The 21,654-nt window shown below is 47.8% G+C and overlaps 1 protein-coding gene across 4 annotated transcripts in view; it reads right to left on the reverse strand.

The window, feature by feature from the left end:
• The window catches only part of TMEM181 (transmembrane protein 181), a 236,698-nt gene that overhangs the window by 5,915 nt on the left and 209,129 nt on the right, over positions 1 to 21,654 (reverse strand). For all 4 annotated transcript variants that reach the window (XM_063917643.1, XM_063917644.1, XM_063917645.1 and 1 more), the window contains one exon: positions 17,574 to 17,640. In XM_063917643.1, coding sequence (XP_063773713.1) covers positions 17,574 to 17,640 — 67 coding nt within the window. The remainder of the gene's footprint in view (positions 1 to 17,573; positions 17,641 to 21,654) is intronic.

A 21,654-nucleotide genomic window follows, 5' to 3' on the forward strand; every position in this document is an offset into this window, starting at 1 on the left:
TTACCCCTTTCACACCGCACAAATATCCCGGTATCGACCCGGCATATTGCCGGGTGGACACGGGTTGGTGTGCGGTGTGAATGGGCTATGGTCGAATTCCTGGGTCGCCTGCCCCCGTAATTTAACCAGGTTATAAGCAGTGTTATTCCTGGGTTGAATACCGGGTCAGTGGCTGTGTAAATGAGCTCCCGGGTCAATGCGACCCGGGACCCGTTTACTACATAGGGAGAGGCGGCGTGGAGATGAGCTCATCTCCCAGCGCCGCCTCCACCACTGCTGCCGGCTCCCACCCTCTGCAGCTATGGCAACTGACACAGCAAATTGCCAGGTCGGGAAGCCACCTGTTAGGGTCCAATGCCGGATCCCACCCGGGAAGGACCGTTTCTAATTCCCGGGTGAGATCCTGCATTGGCGATGTGAAATGGGGGTTAAGGATCCTCTGTTTGATGGTGGGTGTTTTATCTCTAGTATCTGGCTACCTCAGTTCACAGTCCTCGTACTGCTTCCGCGTGTCTTTCTGGAGTGCAGTGGTTACCGGATCTGTTGTGGTAATGCGACTTCAAGTGTCGGAAGCCACATTTAAAGAAAAAAAGAGCCACATGCGGCTCAAGAGCCACAGGTTGGCCACTGCTGCTATACTGGATAGAAGTTTATTGTATATTCCGCATTGAAAATTAAAATGGGGCTGTGAAATAATAATTTTCAGTAGCATGACAATATTTAAAAAAAAATTTCTTTAAATATATATTTAACAGGCTATATAAAACAAACCCCACATTACATGTACTACATTTGCACTATTTTTAAATCAAGCCACTTTTGCTTATAACAGTAGTTTTAATAAACACCCTTTATTTAAACTATTAAAGCAACAACTTTTAAAGCAATACCAATGTGTGCTACCTAAAAAGTGTATTGTCACTGTGTGTGTTATGCGTCATTACACAGATGTGTCCACAAACACCTATTGTTACATAAGCCAAATGGCGCAAGACACCCTAAATAACAAACATACTGTATAGACTGAGAAAAACAATCACCCAGGACCTGGCGCGTTGATCGGTGCTATTTGCTGTGACTAAAGCAACAGTATCAGAACACATCTGTATGCAAGCGTTTGGGATCCTTGATCAATCAGCATGTTTCACCTAATCTCTAAATTAGGGAAATTAACACAACCTCTACAGCAGGCATTCCCAACCACGGTCCTCAAGGCACACCAACAGTGCAGGTTTTAGTGATATCCAGGTTGCAGCACAGATGGTTAAATCAAAATGACTGAGCTACTAATACCACTTTTACACTCGCACTCCCGGGTCACTCCCGGGTTGCTTCCCGGGATGCGTCCCAGGATGCCTTCCCGGGACTGACCCCTTTCACACTGCACTAAGACTTGGGATCGACCCGGGACAGCCCCATTTACACTGATCCCGGGATATCCCTGCAAATGCATTAGTATGTCATTAGAAATGGCCTTGGGCTCAGAAAAGATGACATCAGCTTTTCTGAGCCCAAGAAAGCTCCAATCCGAGTCCTTTTAACAGTCCCGGGATAGTGAATCCCGGGACGGACCCTTTCACACTACCCAGCTTCCCGGGACGGTCCCGGGACCAACCCTGCTTTTGACCTGGGATGAAATCCCGGGATGCTCGTCCCGGGAAATTGTCCCTGTACCCATTTACACTGAGAAGAATCCCGGGATGATGCGCGTTCACGTGCAATATCCCGGGATTTTTCTGCGAGTGTAAAAGGGGTATAATTAAGTCACCTGTGCTGAAGCCTGGATATCCCTAAAACCTGCACTTAGATTGGACATATTTCTGCACATTTGAATACACAATTTTAATGCTGTACTGAAAAACATTAAATAGTGCAAAACTGTTGGCACCCTTCCGGTCAAGTCATGCATGTTTCAGATTATTAAACTACTTAAAAAAGCATGCAGTCATGATTGTTCCTGGAATCAGCAAAAGAGAACGTAGACTGCCTGATGACAAGGAAAGGGTTTGTTGATTATTTTAACTTCAATTTGTTTTGTTGGATGAATTTAGGATTATTCACCAACTATTTTCACTCTCCCCCTAAGCCAGTGATGGCTAATCTTGACACTCCAGCTGTTGTTGATCTACACATCCCAGCATGCCCTGCATCAGTTTTAGCATGGCCAAATAGCAAAACTGTAGCAGGGCATGCTGGGATGTGTAGTTCCACAACAGCTGGAGTGTCAAGGTTAGCCATCACTGCCCTAAGCCATCAAATAAATAAGATTTTACTTACCGGTAAATCTATTTCTCGTAGTCCGTAGTGGATGCTGGGGACTCCGTAAGGACCATGGGGAATAGACGGGCTCCGCAGGAGACTGGGCACTTTAAGAAAGAATTTGGATTCTGGTGTGCTCTGGCTCCTCCCTCTATGCCCCTCCTCCAGACCTCAGTTAGAGAAACTGTGCCCGGAAGAGCTGACAGTACAAGGAAAGGATTTTGGAATCCAGGGCAAGACTCATACCAGTCACACCAATCACACCGTATAACTTGTGATAAACATACCCAGTTAACAGTATGAACAACAACAGAGCATCAGATCAACCCTGATGCAACTATAACATAACCCTTATTTAAGCAATATCTATATACAAGTATTGCAGAAGAAGTCCGCACTTGGGACGGGCGCCCAGCATCCACTACGGACTACGAGAAATAGATTTACCGGTAAGTAAAATCTTATTTTCTCTAACGTCCTAGTGGATGCTGGGGACTCCGTAAGGACCATGGGGATTATACCAAAGCTCCCAAACGGGCGGGAGAGTGCGGATGACTCTGCAGCACCGAATGAGCAAACACAAGGTCCTCCTCAGCCAGGGTATCAAACTTGTAGAACTTTGCAAAGGTGTTTGAACCTGACCAAGTAGCAGCTCGGCAAAGCTGTAATGCCGAGACCCCTCGGGCAGCCGCCCAAGAAGAGCCCACCTTCCTTGTGGAATGGGCCTTAACTGATTTAGGCAGCAGCAATCCAGCCGCAGAATGAGCCTGCTAAATCGTGTTACAGATCCAGCGAGCAATAGTTTGCTTTGAAGCAGGCGCCCCAAGCTTGTTGGAAGCATACAGGATAAAATAAGAATTTACTTACCGATAATTCTATTTCTCATAGTCCGTAGTGGATGCTGGGAACTCCGTAAGGACCATGGGGATTAGCGGCTCCGCAGGAGACTGGGCACAAATAGAAAGCTTTAGTACTACCTGGTGTGCACTGGCTCCTCCCCCTGTGACCCTCCTCCAAGCCTCAGTTAGGATACTGTGCCCGGACGAGCGTACACAATAAGGAAGGATTTTGAATCCCGGGTAAGACTCATACCAGCCACACCAATCACACCGTATAACTTGTGATCTGAACCCAGTTTACAGTATGATAAACAGAGGAGCCTCTAGAAAAGATGGCTCACTACAACAATAACCCGATTTAGTTAACAATAACTATGTACAAGTATTGCAGACAATCCGCACTTGGGATGGGCGCCCAGCATCCACTACGGACTATGAGAAATTGAATTATCGGTAAGTAAATTCTTATTTTCTCTGACGTCCTAGTGGATGCTGGGAACTCCGTAAGGACCATGGGGATTATACCAAAGCTCCCAAACGGGCGGGAGAGTGCGGATGACTCTGCAGCACCGAATGAGAGAACTCCAGGTCCTCCTCAGCCAGGGTATCAAATTTGTAGAATTTAGCAAACGTGTTTGCCCCTGACCAAGTAGCTGCTCGGCAAAGTTGTAAAGCCGAGACCCCTCGGGCGGCCGCCCAAGATGAGCCCACTTTCCGTGTGGAATGGGCTTTTACAGATTTTGGCTGTGGCAAGCCTGCCACAGAATGTGCAAGCTGAATTGTGCTACAAATCCAACGAGCAATAGTCTGCTTAGAAGCAGGAGCACCCAGCTTGTTGGGTGCATACAGGATAAACAGCAAATCAGATTTTCTGACTCCAGCCGTCCTGGAAACGTATATTTTCAGGGCCCTGACTACGTCCAGCAACTTGGAGTCCTCCAAGTCCCTAGTAGCCGCAGGTACCACAATAGGCTGATTCAGGTGAAACGCTGAAACCACCTTAGGGAGAAACTGAGGACGAGTCCTCAATTCTGCCCTATCCGTATGAAAAATTAGGTAAGGGCTTTTATAGGATAAAGCCGCCAATTCTGACACGCGCCTGGCTGAAGCCAGGGCCAATAGCATTACCACTTTCCATGTGAGATATTTTAAGTCCACAGTGGTGAGTGGTTCAAACCCATGTGATTTTAGGAACCCCAAAACCACATTGAGATCCCAAGGTGCCACTGGAGGCACAAAAGGAGGCTGTATATGCAGCACCCCTTTGACAAACGTCTGAACTTCAGGAACTGAAGCCAGTTCTTTTTGGAAGAAGATCGACAGGGCCGAAATTTGAACCTTAATGGACCCTAATTTTAGGCCCATAGACAGTCCTGTTTGCAGGAAATGCAGGAAACGACCCAGTTGAAATTCCTCTGTAGGGGCCTTCCTGGCCTCGTACCACGCAACATATTTACGCCAAATACGGTGATAATGCTGCACGGTTACATCCTTCCTGGCTTTGATCAGGGTAGGGATGACTTCATCCGGAATGCCTTTTTCCTTCAGGATCCGGCGTTCAACCGCCATGCCGTCAAACGCAGCCGCGGTAAGTCTTGGAACAGACAGGGTCCCTGCTGGAGCAGGTCCCTTCGTAGAGGTAGAGGCCACGGGTCCTCCGTGAGCATCTCTTGAAGTTCCGGGTACCAAGTCCTTCTTGGCCAATCCGGAGCCACGAGTATAGTCCTTACTCCTCTCCTTCTTATGATTCTCAGTACCTTGGGTATGAGAGGCAGAGGAGGGAACACATACACTGACTGGTACACCCATGGTGTTACCAGCGCGTCCACAGCTATTGCCTGAGGGTCCCGTGACCTGGCGCAATACCTGTCTAGTTTTTTGTTGAGGCGTGACGCCATCATGTCCACCTTTGGTTTTTCCCAACGGTTCACAATCATGTGGAAGACTTCTGGGTGAAGTCCCCACTCTCCCGGGTGGAGGTCGTGCCTGCTGAGGAAGTCTGCTTCCCAGTTGTCCACTCCCGGAATGAACACTGCTGACAGTGCTATCACATGATTTTCCGCCCAGCGAAGAATCCTTGCAACTTCTGCCATTGCCCTCCTGCTTCTTGTGCCGCCCTGTCTGTTTACGTGGGCGACTGCCGTGATGTTGTCTGACTGAATCAGCACCGGCTGACCTTGAAGCAGAGGTCGTGCTAGGCTTAGAGCATTGTAGATGGCCCTTAGCTCCAGGATATTTATGTGAAGTGATGTCTCCAGGCTTGACCACAAGCCCTGGAAATTTCTTCCTTGTGTGACTGCTCCCCAGCCTCTCAGGCTGGCATCCGTGGTCACCAGGACCCAGTCCTGAATGCCGAATCTGCGGCCCTCTAGAAGATGAGCACTCTGCAACCACCACAGAAGAGACACCCTTGTCCTTGGGGACAGGGTTATCCGTTGATGCATCTGAAGATGCGATCCGGACCATTTGTCCAGCAGATCCCACTGGAACGTTCTTGCGTGGAATCTGCCGAATGGAATCGCTTCGTAGGAAGCTACCATCTTTCCCAAGACTCTTGTGCATTGATGCACTGAGACTTGCCCTGGTTTCAGGAGGTTTCTGACCAGTTCGGATAACTCCCTGGCTTTCTCCTCCAGAAGGAACACCTTTTTCTGGACTGTGTCCAGAATCATCCCTAGGAACAGAAGACGTGTTGTCGGAATCAGCTGCGATTTTGGGATATTTAGATTCCAGCCGTGCTGCCGTAGCACTACTTGAGATAGGGCTACTCCGACTACTAACTGTTCTCTGGATCTTGCTCTTATCAGGAGATCGTCCAAGTAAGGGATAATTAAAACGCCTTTTCTTCGAAGAAGAATCATCATTTCGGCCATTACCTTGGTAAAGACCCGAGGTGCCGTGGATAATCCAAACGGCAGCGTCTGAAACTGATAGTGACAGTTTTGTACCACAAACCTGAGGTACCCTTGATGAGAAGGGTAAATGGGGACATGGAGGTAGGCATCTTTGATGTCCCGAGACACCATATAGTCCCCCTCTTCCAGGTTCGCGATCACTGCCCTGAGTGACTCCATCTTGAATTTGAACCTCTGTATGTAAGTGTTCAAAGACTTCAGATTTAAAATTGGTCTCACCGAGCCGTCCGGCTTCGGTACCACAAACAGCGTGGAATAATACCCCTTCCCTTGTTGCAGGAGGGGTACCTTGATTATCACCTGCTGGGAATACAGCTTGTGAACTGCCTCCAATACTGCCTCCCTGTCGGAGGGAGACGTTGGTAAAGCAGACTTCAGGAACCGGCGAGGGGGAGACGTCTCGAACTCCAATTTGTACCCCTGAGATACTACTTGCAGGATCCAGGGGTCCACTTGCGAGTGAGCCCACTGCGCGCTGAAATTCTTGAGACGGGCCCCCACCGTGCCTGAGTCCGCTTGTAAGGCCCCAGCGTCATGCTGAGGACTTGGCAGAAGCGGGGGAGGGCTTTTGTTCCTGGGAAGTGGCTGTCTGTTGCAGTCTTTTTCCCCTTCCTCTGCCCCGGGGCAGAAAAGAGGAACCTTTTGCCCGCTTGCCCTTATGGGGACGAAAGGACTGAGCCGGATAAGACGGCGTCTTTTTATGTTGAGAGGCTACCTGGGGTAAAAATGTGGATTTCCCAGCAGTTGCCGTGGCCACCAGGTCCGATAGACCGACCCCAAATAACTCCTCCCCTTTATAAGGCAATATTTCCATATGCCGTTTAGAGTCCGCATCACCTGACCACTGTCGCGTCCATAATCCTCTTCTGGCAGAAATGGACAGCGCACTCACTCTTGAAGCCAGAGTGGAAATATCCCTCTGTGCATCTCGCATATATAGAAATGCATCTTTTAAATGCTCTATAGTCAGTAATATACTGTCCCTATCCAGGGTATCAATATTTTCAGTCAGGGAATCCGACCAAGCCACCCCAGCGCTGCACATCCAGGCTGAGGCGATTGCTGGTCGCAGCATAACACCAGTATGTGTGTATATACTTTTAAGGATATTCTCCAGTTTTCTGTCACCTGGTTCCTTGAGGGCGGCCGTATCAGGAGACGGTAACGCCACTTGTTTTGATAAGCGTGTGAGCGCTTTATCCACTCTAGGGGGTGTTTCCCAACGCGCCCTAACCTCTGGCGGGAAAGGGTATAATGCCAATAACTTTTTAGAAATTATCAGTTTTTTATCGGGGGAAACCCACGCTTCATCACACACCTCATTTAATTCGTCTGATTCAGGAAAAACTACAGGTAGTTTTTTCACACCCCACATAATACCCTTTTTAGTGGTACTTGCAGTATCAGAAATGTTTAACACCTCTCTCATTGCCGTGATCATGTAACGTGTGGCCCTACTGGAAGTCACGTTTGTCTCCTCACCGTCGACACTGGAGTCAGTATCCGTGTCGACGTCAGTATCCACCACCTGAGGTAACGGCCTTTTTAGAGACCCTGATGGTTTTTGAGACGCCTGGACAGGGACTAGCTGATTAGTCGGCTGTCTCATGTCATCAACCGTCTTTTGTAAGGAGCTGACACTGTCACGTAAATCCTTCCATAAAGCCATCCACTCAGGTGTCGACTCCTTAGGGGGTGACATCTCTATTATAGGCAATTGCCCCGCCTCCACATCATTTACCTCCTCATACATGTCGACACAAACGTACCGACACACAGCACACGCACAGGGAATGCTCTGATAGAGGACAGGACCCCACTAGCCCTTTGGGGAGACAGAGGTAGAGTATGCCAGCACACACCAGAGCGCTATATATAGATATAGGGACAACCTTATATAAGTGTTTCTCCCTTATAGCTGCTGTATTGTTAATAACCCGCCAATTAGTGCCCCCCTCTCTTTTTTACCCTGTTTCTGTAGTGCAGGACTGCAGGGGAGAGTCAGGGAGACGTCCTTCCAGCGGAGCTGTGAGGGAAAATGGCGCCTGTGTGCTGAGGAGATAGGCTCCGCCCCCTTCTCGGCGGCCTTTCTCCCGCTTTTTGTGAAAATCTGGCAGGGGTTAAAATTCATCCATATAGCCCAGGAGCTATATGTGATGTATTTTTAGCCAGCCAAGGTGTTTCTATTGCTGCTCAGGGCGCCCCCCCCTAGCGCACTGCACCCTCAGTGACCGGAGTGTGAAGTGTGCTGAGAAGCAATGGCGCACAGCTGCAGTGCTGTGCGCTACCTTGTGGAAGACAGGATGTCTTCTGCCGCCGATTTGCCGGACTCTTCTTGCTTCTGGCTCTGTAAGGGGGCCGGCGGCGCGGCTCTGGGACCGAGCTCCAAGGCTGGGCCTGTGAGCGGTCCCTCTGGAGCTAATGGTGTCCAGTAGCCAAGAAGCCCAATCCACTCTGCACGCAGGTGAGTTCGCTTCTTCTCCCCTTAGTCCCTCGATGCAGTGAGCCTGTTGCCAGCAGGTCTCACTGAAAATAAAAAACCTAAACTAAAACTTTCACTAAGAAGCTCAGGAGAGCCCCTAGTGTGCACCCTTCTCGTTCGGGCACAAAAATCTAACTGAGGCTTGGAGGAGGGTCATAGGGGGAGGAGCCAGTGCACACCAGGTAGTACTAAAGCTTTCTATTTGTGCCCAGTCTCCTGCGGAGCCGCTAATCCCCATGGTCCTTACGGAGTTCCCAGCATCCACTAGGACGTCAGAGAAACAAAGATTCTGTTTTCCTGACCCTAGCCGTTCTGGCTACATAAACCTTCAAAGCCCTGACTACATCAAGTAACTAGGAATCCTCCAAGTCAGTAGTAGCCACAGGCACCACAATAGGTTGGTTTATATGAAAAGATGAAACCACTTTCGGCAGAAATTGTGGACGTGTCCGCAATTCTGCTCTATCCGCATGGAAAACCAGATAGGGGCTTTTATGTGACAAAGCCGCCAATTCTGACACACGCCTAGCCGAAGCCAAGGCTAGTAGCATGACCACCTTCCACGTGAGATAATTTAACTCCACGGTTTGAAGTGGCTCAAACCAGTGTGACTTCAGGAAACTCAACACCACGTTAAGATCCCAAGGTGCCACTGGAGGCACAAAAGGGGGCTGAATATGCAGCACTCCCTTTACAAACGTCTGAACTTCAGGCAGAGAAGCCAGTTCTTTTTGAAAGAAAATAGACCGGGCCGAAATCTGGACCTTAATGGAACCCAATTTTAGGCCCAAAGTCACTCCCGACTGTAGGAAGTGAAGGAAACGGCCCAGCTGGAATTCCTCCGTGGCGGCATTCCTGGCCTCACACCAAGCAACGTATTTTCGCCATATACGGTGATAATGTTTAGCCGTCACGTCCTTCCTAGCCTTTATCAACGTAGGAATAACCTCATCCGGAATTCCTTTTTCTGCTAGGATCCAGCGTTCAACCGCCATGCCGTCAAACGCAGCCGCGGTAAGTCTTGGAACAGACAGGACCCCTGTTGCAACAAGTCCTGTCTTAGAGGCAGAGGCCATGGGTCCTCTGTGAGCATTTCTTGCAGATCTGGGTACCAAGTCCTTCTTGGCCAATCCGGAACAATGAGTATTGTTCTCACTCCTCTTCTTCTTATGATTCTCAGCACCTTTGGTATGAGAGGAAGAGGAGGAAATACATAAACCGACTGGAACACCCACGGTGTCACTAGTGCGTCTACAGCTATCGCCTGAGGGTCTCTTGACCTGGCGCAGTACCTCTGTAGCTTTTTGTTGAGGCGGGATGCCATCATGTCCACCTGTGGCAGTTCCCATCGACTTGCAATCTGCGTGAAGACTTCTTGATGAAGTACCCACTCTCCCGGGTGGAGGTCGTGCCTGCTGAGGAAGTCTGCTTCCCAGTTGTCCACTACCGGAATGAACACTGCTGACAGTGCGCTTACGTGATTCTCCGCCCAGCGAAGAATTCTGGTGGCTTCTACCATCGCCACCCTGCTCCTTGTGCCGCCTTGGCGGTTTACATGAGCCACTGCGGTGATGTTGTCTGACTGAATCAGAACCGGTTGGTCGCGAAGCAGGGACTCCGCTTGACATAGGGCGTTGTATATGGCCCTTAGTTCCAGGATGTTGATGTGAAGGCAAGTCTCCTGACTTGACCACAGCCCTTGGAAATTTCTTCCCTGTGTGACTGCCCCCCACCATCGGAGGCTTGCATCCGTGGTCACCAGGACCCAGTCCTGAATGCCGAATCTGCGACCTTCGAGAAAGTGAGCACTCTGCAGCCACCACAGGAGAGACACCCTGGCCCTGGGGGATAGGGTGATTAACCGATGCATCTGAAGATGTGATCCGGACCACTTGTCCAGTAAGTCCCATTGGAAGGTCCTCGCATGGAACCTGCCGAAGGGAATGGCCTCGTATGATGCCACCATCCTTCAGTGATGCACTGACACCTGTTTTGGTTTTAATAGATTCCTGACCAGTGTCATGAGCTCCTGAGCTCTCTCTTTCGGGAGATAACCCTTTTCTGGTCTGTTTCTAGGATCATGCCTAGGAGAGGCAGATGAGCTGTAGGAACCAACTGCGACTTTGGAATATATAGAATCCAGCCGTGTTGCCGTTACACTTCCAGAGAAAGTGATACGCTGTTCAGCAACTGCTCTCTTGATCTCGCTTTTATGAGGAGATCGTCCAAGTACGGGATAATAGTGACACCTTGCTTCCGCAGGAGCACCATCATTTCCGCCATAACCTTGGTGAATATTCTCGGGGCCGTGGAGAGACCAAACGGCAACGTCTGAAATTGGTAATGACAATCCCGTACCGCAATTCTGAGGTACGCCTGATGAGGTGGATAAATGGGGACATGAAGGTATGCATCCTTTATGTCCAGAGTCACCATAAAATCTCCCCCTTTCAGGCTTGCAATGACCGCTCTTAGTGATTCCATCTTGAACTTGAACCTTTTCAGGTATATGTACAGGGATTTTAAATTCAATATGAGTCTGACCGAACCGTCCGGTTTCGGGACTACAACATGGTCGAATAATAACCCCCTCCTTGTTGAAGGAAGGGAACCTTGACCACCACCTGTTGAAGATACAATCTGTGAATTGCAGTTAACACTGTTTCCCTCTCGTGGGCGGAAGCCGGCAGGGCCGTCGGTGAGGGGGCATCTCCTCAAAGTCCAGCTTGTATCCCTGAGACACAATATCTATTGCCCAGGGATCTAACAGGGAGTGAACCCACTTGTGGCTGAACTTACGAAGGCGTGCCCCCACCGGGCCTAGCTCCGCCTGTGGAGCCCCAGCGACATGCGGTGGATTTTGTAGAGGCCGGGGAGGACTTCTGTTCCTGGGAACTAGCTGTGTTGTGCAGCTTCTTTCCTCTGCCCCTGCCTCTGGCCAGAAAGGACGCACCTCAGACTTTCTTGTTTCTTTGTTCGAAAGGCTGCATTTGATAATGTCGTGCTTTCCTAGGCTGTGCAGGAATATAAGGCAAAATATTAGAATTACCAGCTATAGCTGTGGAGACCAGGTCCGAGAACCCTTCTCCACACAATCCTCAGTCTTCCATATGCTTCTTAAGTCGGCATCATCTGTCCATTGCATATTCTACAGGACACGTCAAGCAGAAATCGACATAGCTTTGACTTTAGGACCCAGTAGACTCATGTCTCTTTGGGCATGTTTTATATATATATATATATATATCTCTCTTAAGACAGCATCTTTAATATCTCTCTCTCTCTCTCTCTATATATATATATATATATATATATATATATATATATATATATATATATATATATATATATATATATATATATATATACACACATACATACTAGGGTCTCAATCTCTGCTGATAAGGTACCTGTCCACGCTGCCACAGCGCTATAAACCCATGCCGACACAATCGCCGGTCTGAGTAGTGTACCAGAATGTGCACGCTATCTGCAGGATCCCTGAGGATAGCGGTTACGTCAGGGCTACCTTTTGGGCAAACGTGACACCCTAGGGGAAGATTCCCATCGTATCCTGGCCCTAGTACGGAAAGGATACTCCCTGAGAATTCTTTGTGGGAAGCTGCAGCTTCTTGTCTGGAGATTCCCGCTCTTTTTCTTCATGAGAGGAGGGAAATTTACCTCGGCTTTCTTCCCCTTAAACATGTGTACCCTTGGGATTCTGACCTTGCCCATAGAGGGATACACAGACTGGAAGAAACAATGTACTATAATGGCGCAGTGTTCCACTAGCCTGGAGGTCAGTGAAACTCAGTACAAGCTATTAACGAGATGGTATAGGTGCCCCACTTTACTCCATAAATGTTATCCGTCTGTATCGCCCCTGTGTTGGAGGTGTGGGGGAGACAGGGGCACACTAATACATATCTGGTGGGATTGCTCCCTCATAACCCCGTTCTGGCACGAGATTATAAAACTGACATCCAGGGTGGTGGGTTATGAAGTACCAAAGGGTCCTGACTTCTGGCTGCTGTCACACTCCGATATTCCTATGTCCAGATATAAACATTCCTTAATAAAACACTTAAGTAACGCAGCGAGAGCAGTGATCCCAGTCCACTGGCGTTCATCGGCAGCACCTACGATTTGGGAATGGTGTCAAAGAGTGGACTTTTATATGCGTATGGAGGACATCTACTACACTGCTCTAGAAAAACGTCCCACATATACTTCAACCTGGTTTCCGTGGCTTGAATTTAAGACCACGCGAGAATATACTGCACTGACCCCAACGAACCACGCTTCATGACAACCCCCCTGAGTACTACACACTTGGATAAATGCTCCAGATTATAAACTGACTTACCTGTACCCCAACCCTTGTCTTACCCATCCTTCCCTCCCACCTCTTACTATTTGATTTAGTTTTATTGTTATTTTTCTTATTTGTTGTTTCCGGAAATTACATGGAAACCTAATTGTTAATTATTTGTTATACATGAGACAAACGGTCACATGGTTGACTGCCCTGTACTTGAGATGTCCAAACTATTTGTGTCTCTGTTTTTTCTTTTGTTACTTGAAAAATGTAAAATAAAGAATCTATAAAAAAAAACATGTGTACCCTTGTGTCAGGGACAGATGAGTCATCAGTGATATGCAAATCATCTTTTATTACAATAATCATATATTGAATACTTTTCTGCCATTTTGGCTTTAACTTTGCATTATCGTAGTCGACACTGGAGTCAGACTCCGTGTCGATATCAGTGTCTATTATTTTGGATAGTGATCATTGAGAGACTCTGAAGGTCTCTGCGACATAGGGACAGACATGGGTAGATTCCCTGTCTGTTCTCTAAACTTTTGTGCAATAAATTCACCTTAGCACTTAATTACACATATCCAAACAGGTGTCGGCGTTGTCGACGGAGACACCCTCTCACACACATATTTGCTCCATCTCCTCCTTAGGGGAGCCTTTTACCTCAGACATGTCGACACACGTACCGACACACCACACACTCAGGGAATGCTCATCTGAAGACAATTCCCCCACAAGGCCCTTTGGAGAGACAGAGAGAGAGTATGCCAGCACACACCCCAGCGCTATTAACCCAGGAATAACACAGTAACTTAATGTTAACCCAGTAGCTGCTGTTTATATTGATTTTTGCGCCTAATTATGTGCCCCCCCTCTCTTTTTACCTTCTTCTACCGTGTAACTGCAGGGGAGAGGCTGGGGAGCTTCCTCTCAGCGGTGCTGTGGAGAAAAAACATGGCACTGGTGAGTGCTGAGGAAGAAGCCCCGCCCCCTCGACAGCGGGCTTCTGTCCCGCTTTCATGTACAATTTTTGGCGGGGGCTCATACATATATACAGTGCCCAACTGTATATATGCAAACTTTTGCCAAAGAGGTCTCTAATTGCTGCCCAGGGCGCCCCCCCCCCTGCGCCCTGCACCCTTACAGTGACCGGAGTATGTGGGTGTAGTGTGGGAGCAATGGCGCACAGCTGCAGTGCTGTGCGCTACCTCAGTGAAGACTGGAGTCTTCTGCCGCCGATTTCGAAATCTTCTTGCTTCTTTCACCTGGCTTCTGTCTTCCGGCTCTGCGAGGGGGACGGCGGCGCGGCTCTGGGATCGGACGACGAGGGTGAGATCCTGTGTACGATCCCTCTGGAGCTAATGGTGTCCAGTAGCCTAAGAAGCAGGACCTATCTTCAGAGAGTAGGGCTGCTTCTCTCCCCTCAGTCCCACGATGCAGGGAGCCTGTTGCCAGCAGATCTCCCTGAAAATAAAAAACCTAACAAAATACTTTCTTATAGCAAGCTCAGGAGAGCTCACTAAACAGCACCCAGCTCGTCCGGGCACAGATTCAAACTGAGGTCTGGAGGAGGGGCATAGAGGGAGGAGCCAGAGCACACCAGAATCCAAATTCTTTCTTAAAGTGCCCAGTCTCCTGCGGAGCCCGTCTATTCCCCATGGTCCTTACGGAGTGCCCAGCATCCACTAGGACGTTAGAGAAAAATATATTGCTTTGGGTATGCGTGACCGGCGGTCAGCATACCGATGCCGGTATCCTGGCAGCGGAATGCTGGCGCACGGGGTGGGGGTGACGAGTGCAACAAGCCCCTTGAAGGCTCGGTGGCTTGCTGCTCTCGCCACAGGTTTTATGCCCACTCTATGGGTGTCGTGGACACCGACGAGTGGGAATAGTCCCGGACCCCGAATCACATAACTGCAACCCGCCCTATACAAATACCTAATGATTTTAATGACATGAGGAGGCTTCAAAATTCTTCAAAATTATTCTAACAAGAGGTTTCTCATGGGCACACCCAAGTAATAACGGCAAAGAACCCATTTAATAGATATGCTTATTTGCATTAAGTTGCTATTATGAAAGGGATTATTTTTAAATAAAAAATCTCCCTAAAGGGCCCCATACACTAGAACGATAATGCCCGATTTCATCCTATTTCGACCTTTGGGGTCGATAAATCGGATGGAAAGTGGCAAATCGGATGTGTTTTACATCCGATCTGATGCGCGTTCCCGTGAGCATCGGATCGGAGCCCCTAGGTAGTTAGTGCTGCACTCGTGATATGTCGGTTCCCGCAGGCATGGCTGGGATCGCATAAGATACATCGTATGCAAAAGGACCGCATACAATGTATCCTATGCGATCCTGCCGCCCGGGAGGCTGCCGGGTGGTTCAAGGGAAATCGCATGCGACATGAGGGTCCGACATGTCGCTATAGTGTATGGGGCCCTTAACCGTATTTACAATCAGAACTGTATATCCTAATCTCTGCAGTACAGATGGAACGTAAAATGAGAAGTCAGGACTAGCCAGCATATTCCTGCCTTTGCCTAGTATGCTAACAGTACATGACAATGAAAGCTGCTTGATATCTAACTGCTGTATTGCTGGTACCAGTGGTGTTTGTGACAAATACGTATTTTGTGTAAAAAGGGTGTGGGCTATGGATGCTTTAAGGGACTCTCTGGATCCAGTCATGTAATTCTTCAATAAATATTATCTTTTAACTAGCACAGTGGTTGTATTCTATCCATCTGAGCATGCCAGCCCAGCACACAAAATGAATCTATATCTATCTATCTACAGTATCTATATATATCTATATACATACATACAAACAAACAAACAAACAAACAAACAAACAAACAGAGAGTTCAGCACTCACCAAAGCAAGCTCACTTATATTCACAACATTAATAAATAAATGATGGGGGTTTAGTTAGAGAATTGGCCAATGCACCAAACCGATCTCCAAGGTACCCCACCTTCATGCAGGTCCTACACTATCACAGAGTCTCAAAAATGAAAACCTGGCAACTGTATCACTCATAATATAACTGCAAACATGCCTACTTGGTTTAATGTGTACCTGCCACATACTCCATGGCTTTTAAAGGTACACTAGTCACCTGACACTGGCTGATAAATTACTAAGGAGCAGCTGACTCAGGTTTAAGATAATTGGGTTTGCATAGGGGTGCATGAAAAAAAAGCTTGTGGCCACAGTTAATACGAGTATTAACTGTGGCCAGGTTTTCATTTTTGAGACTCTGTGATAGTGTAGGACCTGCATGACGGTGGGGTACCTTGGCGAGCGGTTTGCAGGCTTCCGTGCATTGGCCAATTCACTAACTAAACCCCCATCATTTATTTATTGATGTTGTGAAGATAAGTGAGCTTCCTTTGGTGAGTGCTGAACTCTCTGTTTGTATATTTTTAAGTAGGTGGCCATGGGCTACATGCACCCCACCCTATGAGTGGTGAGTGCAGACACTGCACCCCGCTTCTGGGGTGGCGAGTGCTGTGGTTTTATATTTGTTGGCATATATATATATATATATATATAGCAAAAACCGTTCTTATTAGGGATGGGTATGCATCCGTCCAATCCCAATGTAAAAAGAACAGGCGGCACTCCAGGGTCTAGGTGAAAAACATTCAGTGTATTGAAGAAAAAATCAATGGAAAATATGGCACATTGCGCCAACGTTTCAGCGCCGCGCAGGGCGCTTTTTTCAAGGCTATGTGCAGGTGCTGCAAAACAAACCTTGAAAAAAGCGCCCTGCGCGGCGCTGAAACGTTGGCGCAATGTGCCATATTTTCCATTGATTTTTTCTTCAATACACTGAATGTTTTTCACCTAGACCCTGGAGTGCCGCCTGTTCTTTTTACATTGGGATTGGACGGATGCATACCCATCCCTAACAAGAACGGTTTTTGCTATACATTGGATTCTAGGAGGGCACCAGGGCAGTTGTGGAGTTGATAGAGTGCCAACCTTACCAGTTCTATATTATATATATATATATATATATATATATATACACATACATACATATATATATATATATATATATATATATTTAAAAAAAGTGTTGAGCTAAATACATTCAGACAATAACTGCTAGTTTACATTTGAAACTTGAAGATTGAATTTCTAATTATTAATGCTTATAAAAGCAAATAGCAGCAAGAATAAAGCTAATTACAAATGTATGACATGTTCATAAGTGTAATGCTGTGGCCAAGCTTACTAGTAACAATAGCCAATATGTCCATGCCCCTATAACTTCCTGTTCCATACAAAAGGAGTAATTCAATTATCCATGATGCTAGCAGCAATCTACTGCCATTATAAGTTTTCCTTGCTGTTCTGATGGCACGTCGGAACAGAGCGGAAAAAGTCATAGCAACAGATTGCTAATACATCAACGCTCATTTTAAATTACACTCCCTGCTTGGGTTAGCAGTAAAGTGGCCAATGTTCTCCTGTAATTCTCCGTGATGTGCACAGCTGAGCATTTGACTGTTATAGCAACATATCTATAATAATACAAACAAAACCATCCAGTTCATCATTACTCATGTCCGCAACTACAGTTCAAAGAAAAATGAAGATTGTGACCACTTTAACATGCGGCACCAACTACTTGCCCAGATTTCCCCCAGTCTGACCAATTACAATGGTGAACAAATTAAAGTTATGATTTTAATCACATGGGTAGTAAGGTCTCGATTTAAAGAGCTGGTCTTACCCGTATATCACATCGTCATCCGAGTCATTCAGCATTGAAAAGGCAGGATTATCTTTCAACTGAGACTCTGTGGAATACAAGTTAGTTACTTTATGCAGTTATTAAACTACCTGTGCTTTATGTTGTACAATGCTCTGCTGCATACAATGTTATTTACAAACGTATTAATAGACATTGCTATAAATATATACAGCAAAAAGTAAAACTTAGGCAAAATCATTTATAAGGGTTTATTTTTAATATGATGCACAAGTCAGTTTTGCAGCAACAGACTGTCTGCACTACTTATTCCCATAAATATTCCCCATATATTACAGATTTTGGTAACCCACCCAAAAAAAAGGATTTTAATTACCTACCGGTAAATCCTTTTCTCATAGTCCATAAGGGATATTGGGGAGACTTAGTACGATGGGTACAGACAGGGTCCAAAGGAGCCAGTGCACTTTAAATTTCTTCACTGGGTGTGCTGGCTCCTCCCCTCCCACAGGCAGTTTAGAAAAAAGTGCCCTCAGGAGAGGATGCACATCTCTGCAGCTCCAGAGAGTTTTCTTCAGTTTCTTTTAAATTTCTTCACTGGGTGTGTGTCCTTCCCTCTATGACTCCTCCTACAGGCAGTTATAGGTAAAACAGTGCCAGAAGGATAAAGGACATATATGAGAGAAGGAACATGACAACAAAGAGTGGTGAGATTTATATACCAGCACACCACTAACATATAACAACCAGCAACGGCTGGTCACAACAGCAGCTGAACAGGTAACCATATAAAAGAGAACCTGCAGAAAAGTCAACGCACTGAGGAGGGCGCCCAATATCCCTTATGGACTACTAGAAAAGGATTTACCGGTAGGTAATAAAAATTCTATTTTCTCTAGCATCCATAAGGGATATTGGGGAGACTTAGTACGATGGGGACGTTCCAAAGCTTCCAGAACGTGCGGAGACTGCTGCAGCACCGCCTGACCAAACTGGGTATCCTCTTTGGCCAGGGTATCAAACTTGCAGAACTTAACAAAAGTGTTCTTCTCCGACCAGGTAGCAGCTTGGCATAGTTGCAAGGCCGAGACTCCATGGGCAGCCGCCCAATAAGAGCCCACTGATCTTGTAGAGTGGACCTCCAGAGACTTAGGAACAGGTAAGGCTGCCGACACATAGGCCTGTTGGATAGTAAGCCTAAGCCAACGAGCAATGGACTGGTTTTAAGCAGGGCAACCCTTTTTCTGTGCATCATAGAGCATGAACAAGGAATCCGTCTTTCTGATCCGAGCCGTTCACTTGACATAGATCTTCAAGGCTCGCACAGCATCCAATGCCTTCGAAGGAGCTTAAGTGTCAGAACTGGACGGAACCACAATAGGCTGATTCAAGGTACTGCTGCCTAGTCCTGAGCTCCGCTCTCTCCTCGTAAAAGACCAAGTACAGACTTTTACACGATAAGGCCCCCAACTCTGATACACGTCTAGCAGAAGCCAGGGCCAGTAACATCACCGTCTTCCACGTGAGGTACCATCTTCAACCATCATCAGAGGTTCAAACCAGGAGGACTGTAGAAATTCCAACACCACATTCAAATCCCAGGGTGCCGTAGGCGGCACAAAAGGATGTTGTATGTGGAGCACCCCTTGCAAGAAAGTCTGAACTTCTGGCAATTTCTTCTGAAAGAAAATTGAGAGAGCTGTAATTTGGACCATAATGGAACCCAGATGTAAGCCCTTATCCACACCAGCCTGCAGGAAACATAAGAAACGTCCCAAGTGGAACTCTGCAGGCGGATACGTGCGTTCCATGCACCAAGAGACGTATCTTCTCCAGATATGATGATAGTGTTTTGACGTCACAGGTTTCCGGGCCTGAACCATGAATAACCAACCTGAATAACCTTCTGGGAAAGGCCCTTGTGAGCTAGGATGTTCTGCTCAACCTCCATGCCGTCAAATGAAGTCGCCGTAAGTCCGGGTCGACGAACGGCCCCTGTTGAAGAACATCTCTTCTTAGTGGTAGAGGCCAAGTGTCTTCGACGGACATGTCCAGAAAATCCGCGTACCACGCCCTCCAAGGCCAATCCAGGGCAATCAGAATTGCCTGGGCTCCCCAATTTCTGATTCGCTTGAGCACCCTTGAGAGCAACAGAATTGGAGGAAACAGGTAGACCAGCAGGTAAGGCAAAGGCGACGTCAGTGCATCTACTGCAGTCGCCTGAGGGTCCCTGGCTCGTGAGCAATACCAGTGAAGCTTCTTGTTGAGTCGAGAAGCCATCAAGTCTATTTGTGGGCAGCCCCACCGGTTAATGATCTGCTGAAACACCTAATGGTGGAGCCCCCACTCCCCCGGGTGGAGATTGTGACGACTCAGGAAGTCCGCTGTCCAGTTGTCCACTCCTGGAATGAAGATTGTTGACATTGCTCTTGCATTTCTTTCTGCCCAGAGGAGTATCTTTGACACCTCTCGCATTCAGGCTCTGCTTTTTGTCCCTCCTTGCCGATTGCTGCTGTGGCGTACTTGGATCACGTAATCCTTGAGCAAAGGAGAGGCCTGAAGCAGAGCATTGTAGATCGCCCAAATTTCCAGAATGTTGATCGGAAGGAGGGCTTTGTGGGCTGACCACCTGCCCTGGAATTGAGCCCCTTGGGTGACAGCTCCCCATCCTCTCAGACTCGCATCCGTCGTGAGTAGGATCCAATCCTGAATCCCGAAACTCTGGCCTTCCAGGAGATTGGAGGACTGTAGCCACCACAGGAGGGAAATCCTGGCCTGAGGTGACAGCCGTATCATCTGGTGCATCTGTAGATGTGATCCGACCACTTGCTCAGGAGATCCAACTGAAATGTTCTGGAATTGAACCCCCCATATTGGATCACCTCGTATGAGGCAACCATCTTCACCAACAATCTTATGCAAAGATGGATGGATACTCGAGCAGGTCAGAGCACCATGCGGACTATCTCCTGAAGTGTTCTCGCTTTGTCCTCCAGGAGGAATACCTTCTGGGCAACAGTATCCAGCAACATACCCAGGAACAGGAGCCGCTGAGTTGGCTCCAGGTGGGAATTCTGTAAATTGAGAATCCACCCATAGTGTGACAGAAGTTGAATAGTGTGGTCTATATGGAACAATAAAAGCTCCCTGGATCTTGCTTTTATCAGAAGATCATCCAGGTAAGGGACAACATTGACCCCCTGGAGCTGGAACATCATCTCCACCATTACCTTTACCCTCGGAGCTGTGGACAGGCCGAAGGGCAGCGCCTGGAACTGGTAGTGATCGCCCAGTAGGGCAAACCTCAGATAAGCCTGATGAGGTGGTCAAATTGGAATATGAAGGTAGGCGACCTTGATATCCAAGGTAACCATGAATTCTTGTTCTTCCAGGCCTGCAATCACTGCTCAAGGATTCCATTTTGAAATTGAAAACCTTCAGCTTGTAGCCCTGAGAAATTAGGTCCTTGACCCAGGTATCCTAGCTGGAAACCTCCCAGACATGGCTGAAATAAAGCAGTCATGCTCCCACCTCGAGATCACCTCGGGGTGGGTGGGCACCGTCATGCTGAGGACTTAGTGGAAGCAGAACTTGTGCTCTGTTACTGAGAACCGGTGTTTGCAGATCTTCTTGTTTTACCTCTGGTGCCTCTAGACGCATTGGGGGCACCTCTGGCCCTAGATCGAAATCTGTTAGACCGAAAGGACTGAACAGAAAGCCCAAGTAGGAACGCCAAGCTGGCAGGGCCCCAGAGGGGAGAAACATGGATTTCCCTGCAGTGACTTTGGAAATCCACGTATCCAACTCAACCCCAAAAAGCTATTCCCCAGAAAAGGGGAGAGATTCCACACTACGCTTGGATTCTGCGTCCGCTATCCACTGACGCCACCGCAAGGCCCTGCGTGCCGACACTGCAATGGCAGAAGTCCTAGCATTAATACTGCCTTCTCCTTGAGCGAGTCACACAGGACCCGTGCAGCATCCTGAATGTGCTTCAGGAGAGTCACAGTAGTGACCAGAGGCATATCCTCGGAGAGGCCCTCCTGATTTTAGAAGCCCATGTGTGAATGGCATGGGTCATCCAGCAACCCGCTATGACCGG

This window comes from Pseudophryne corroboree, chromosome 4 (genome assembly GCF_028390025.1).
Source record: "Pseudophryne corroboree isolate aPseCor3 chromosome 4, aPseCor3.hap2, whole genome shotgun sequence".
NCBI classification, from domain to species: Eukaryota; Metazoa; Chordata; class Amphibia; order Anura; family Myobatrachidae; genus Pseudophryne; species Pseudophryne corroboree.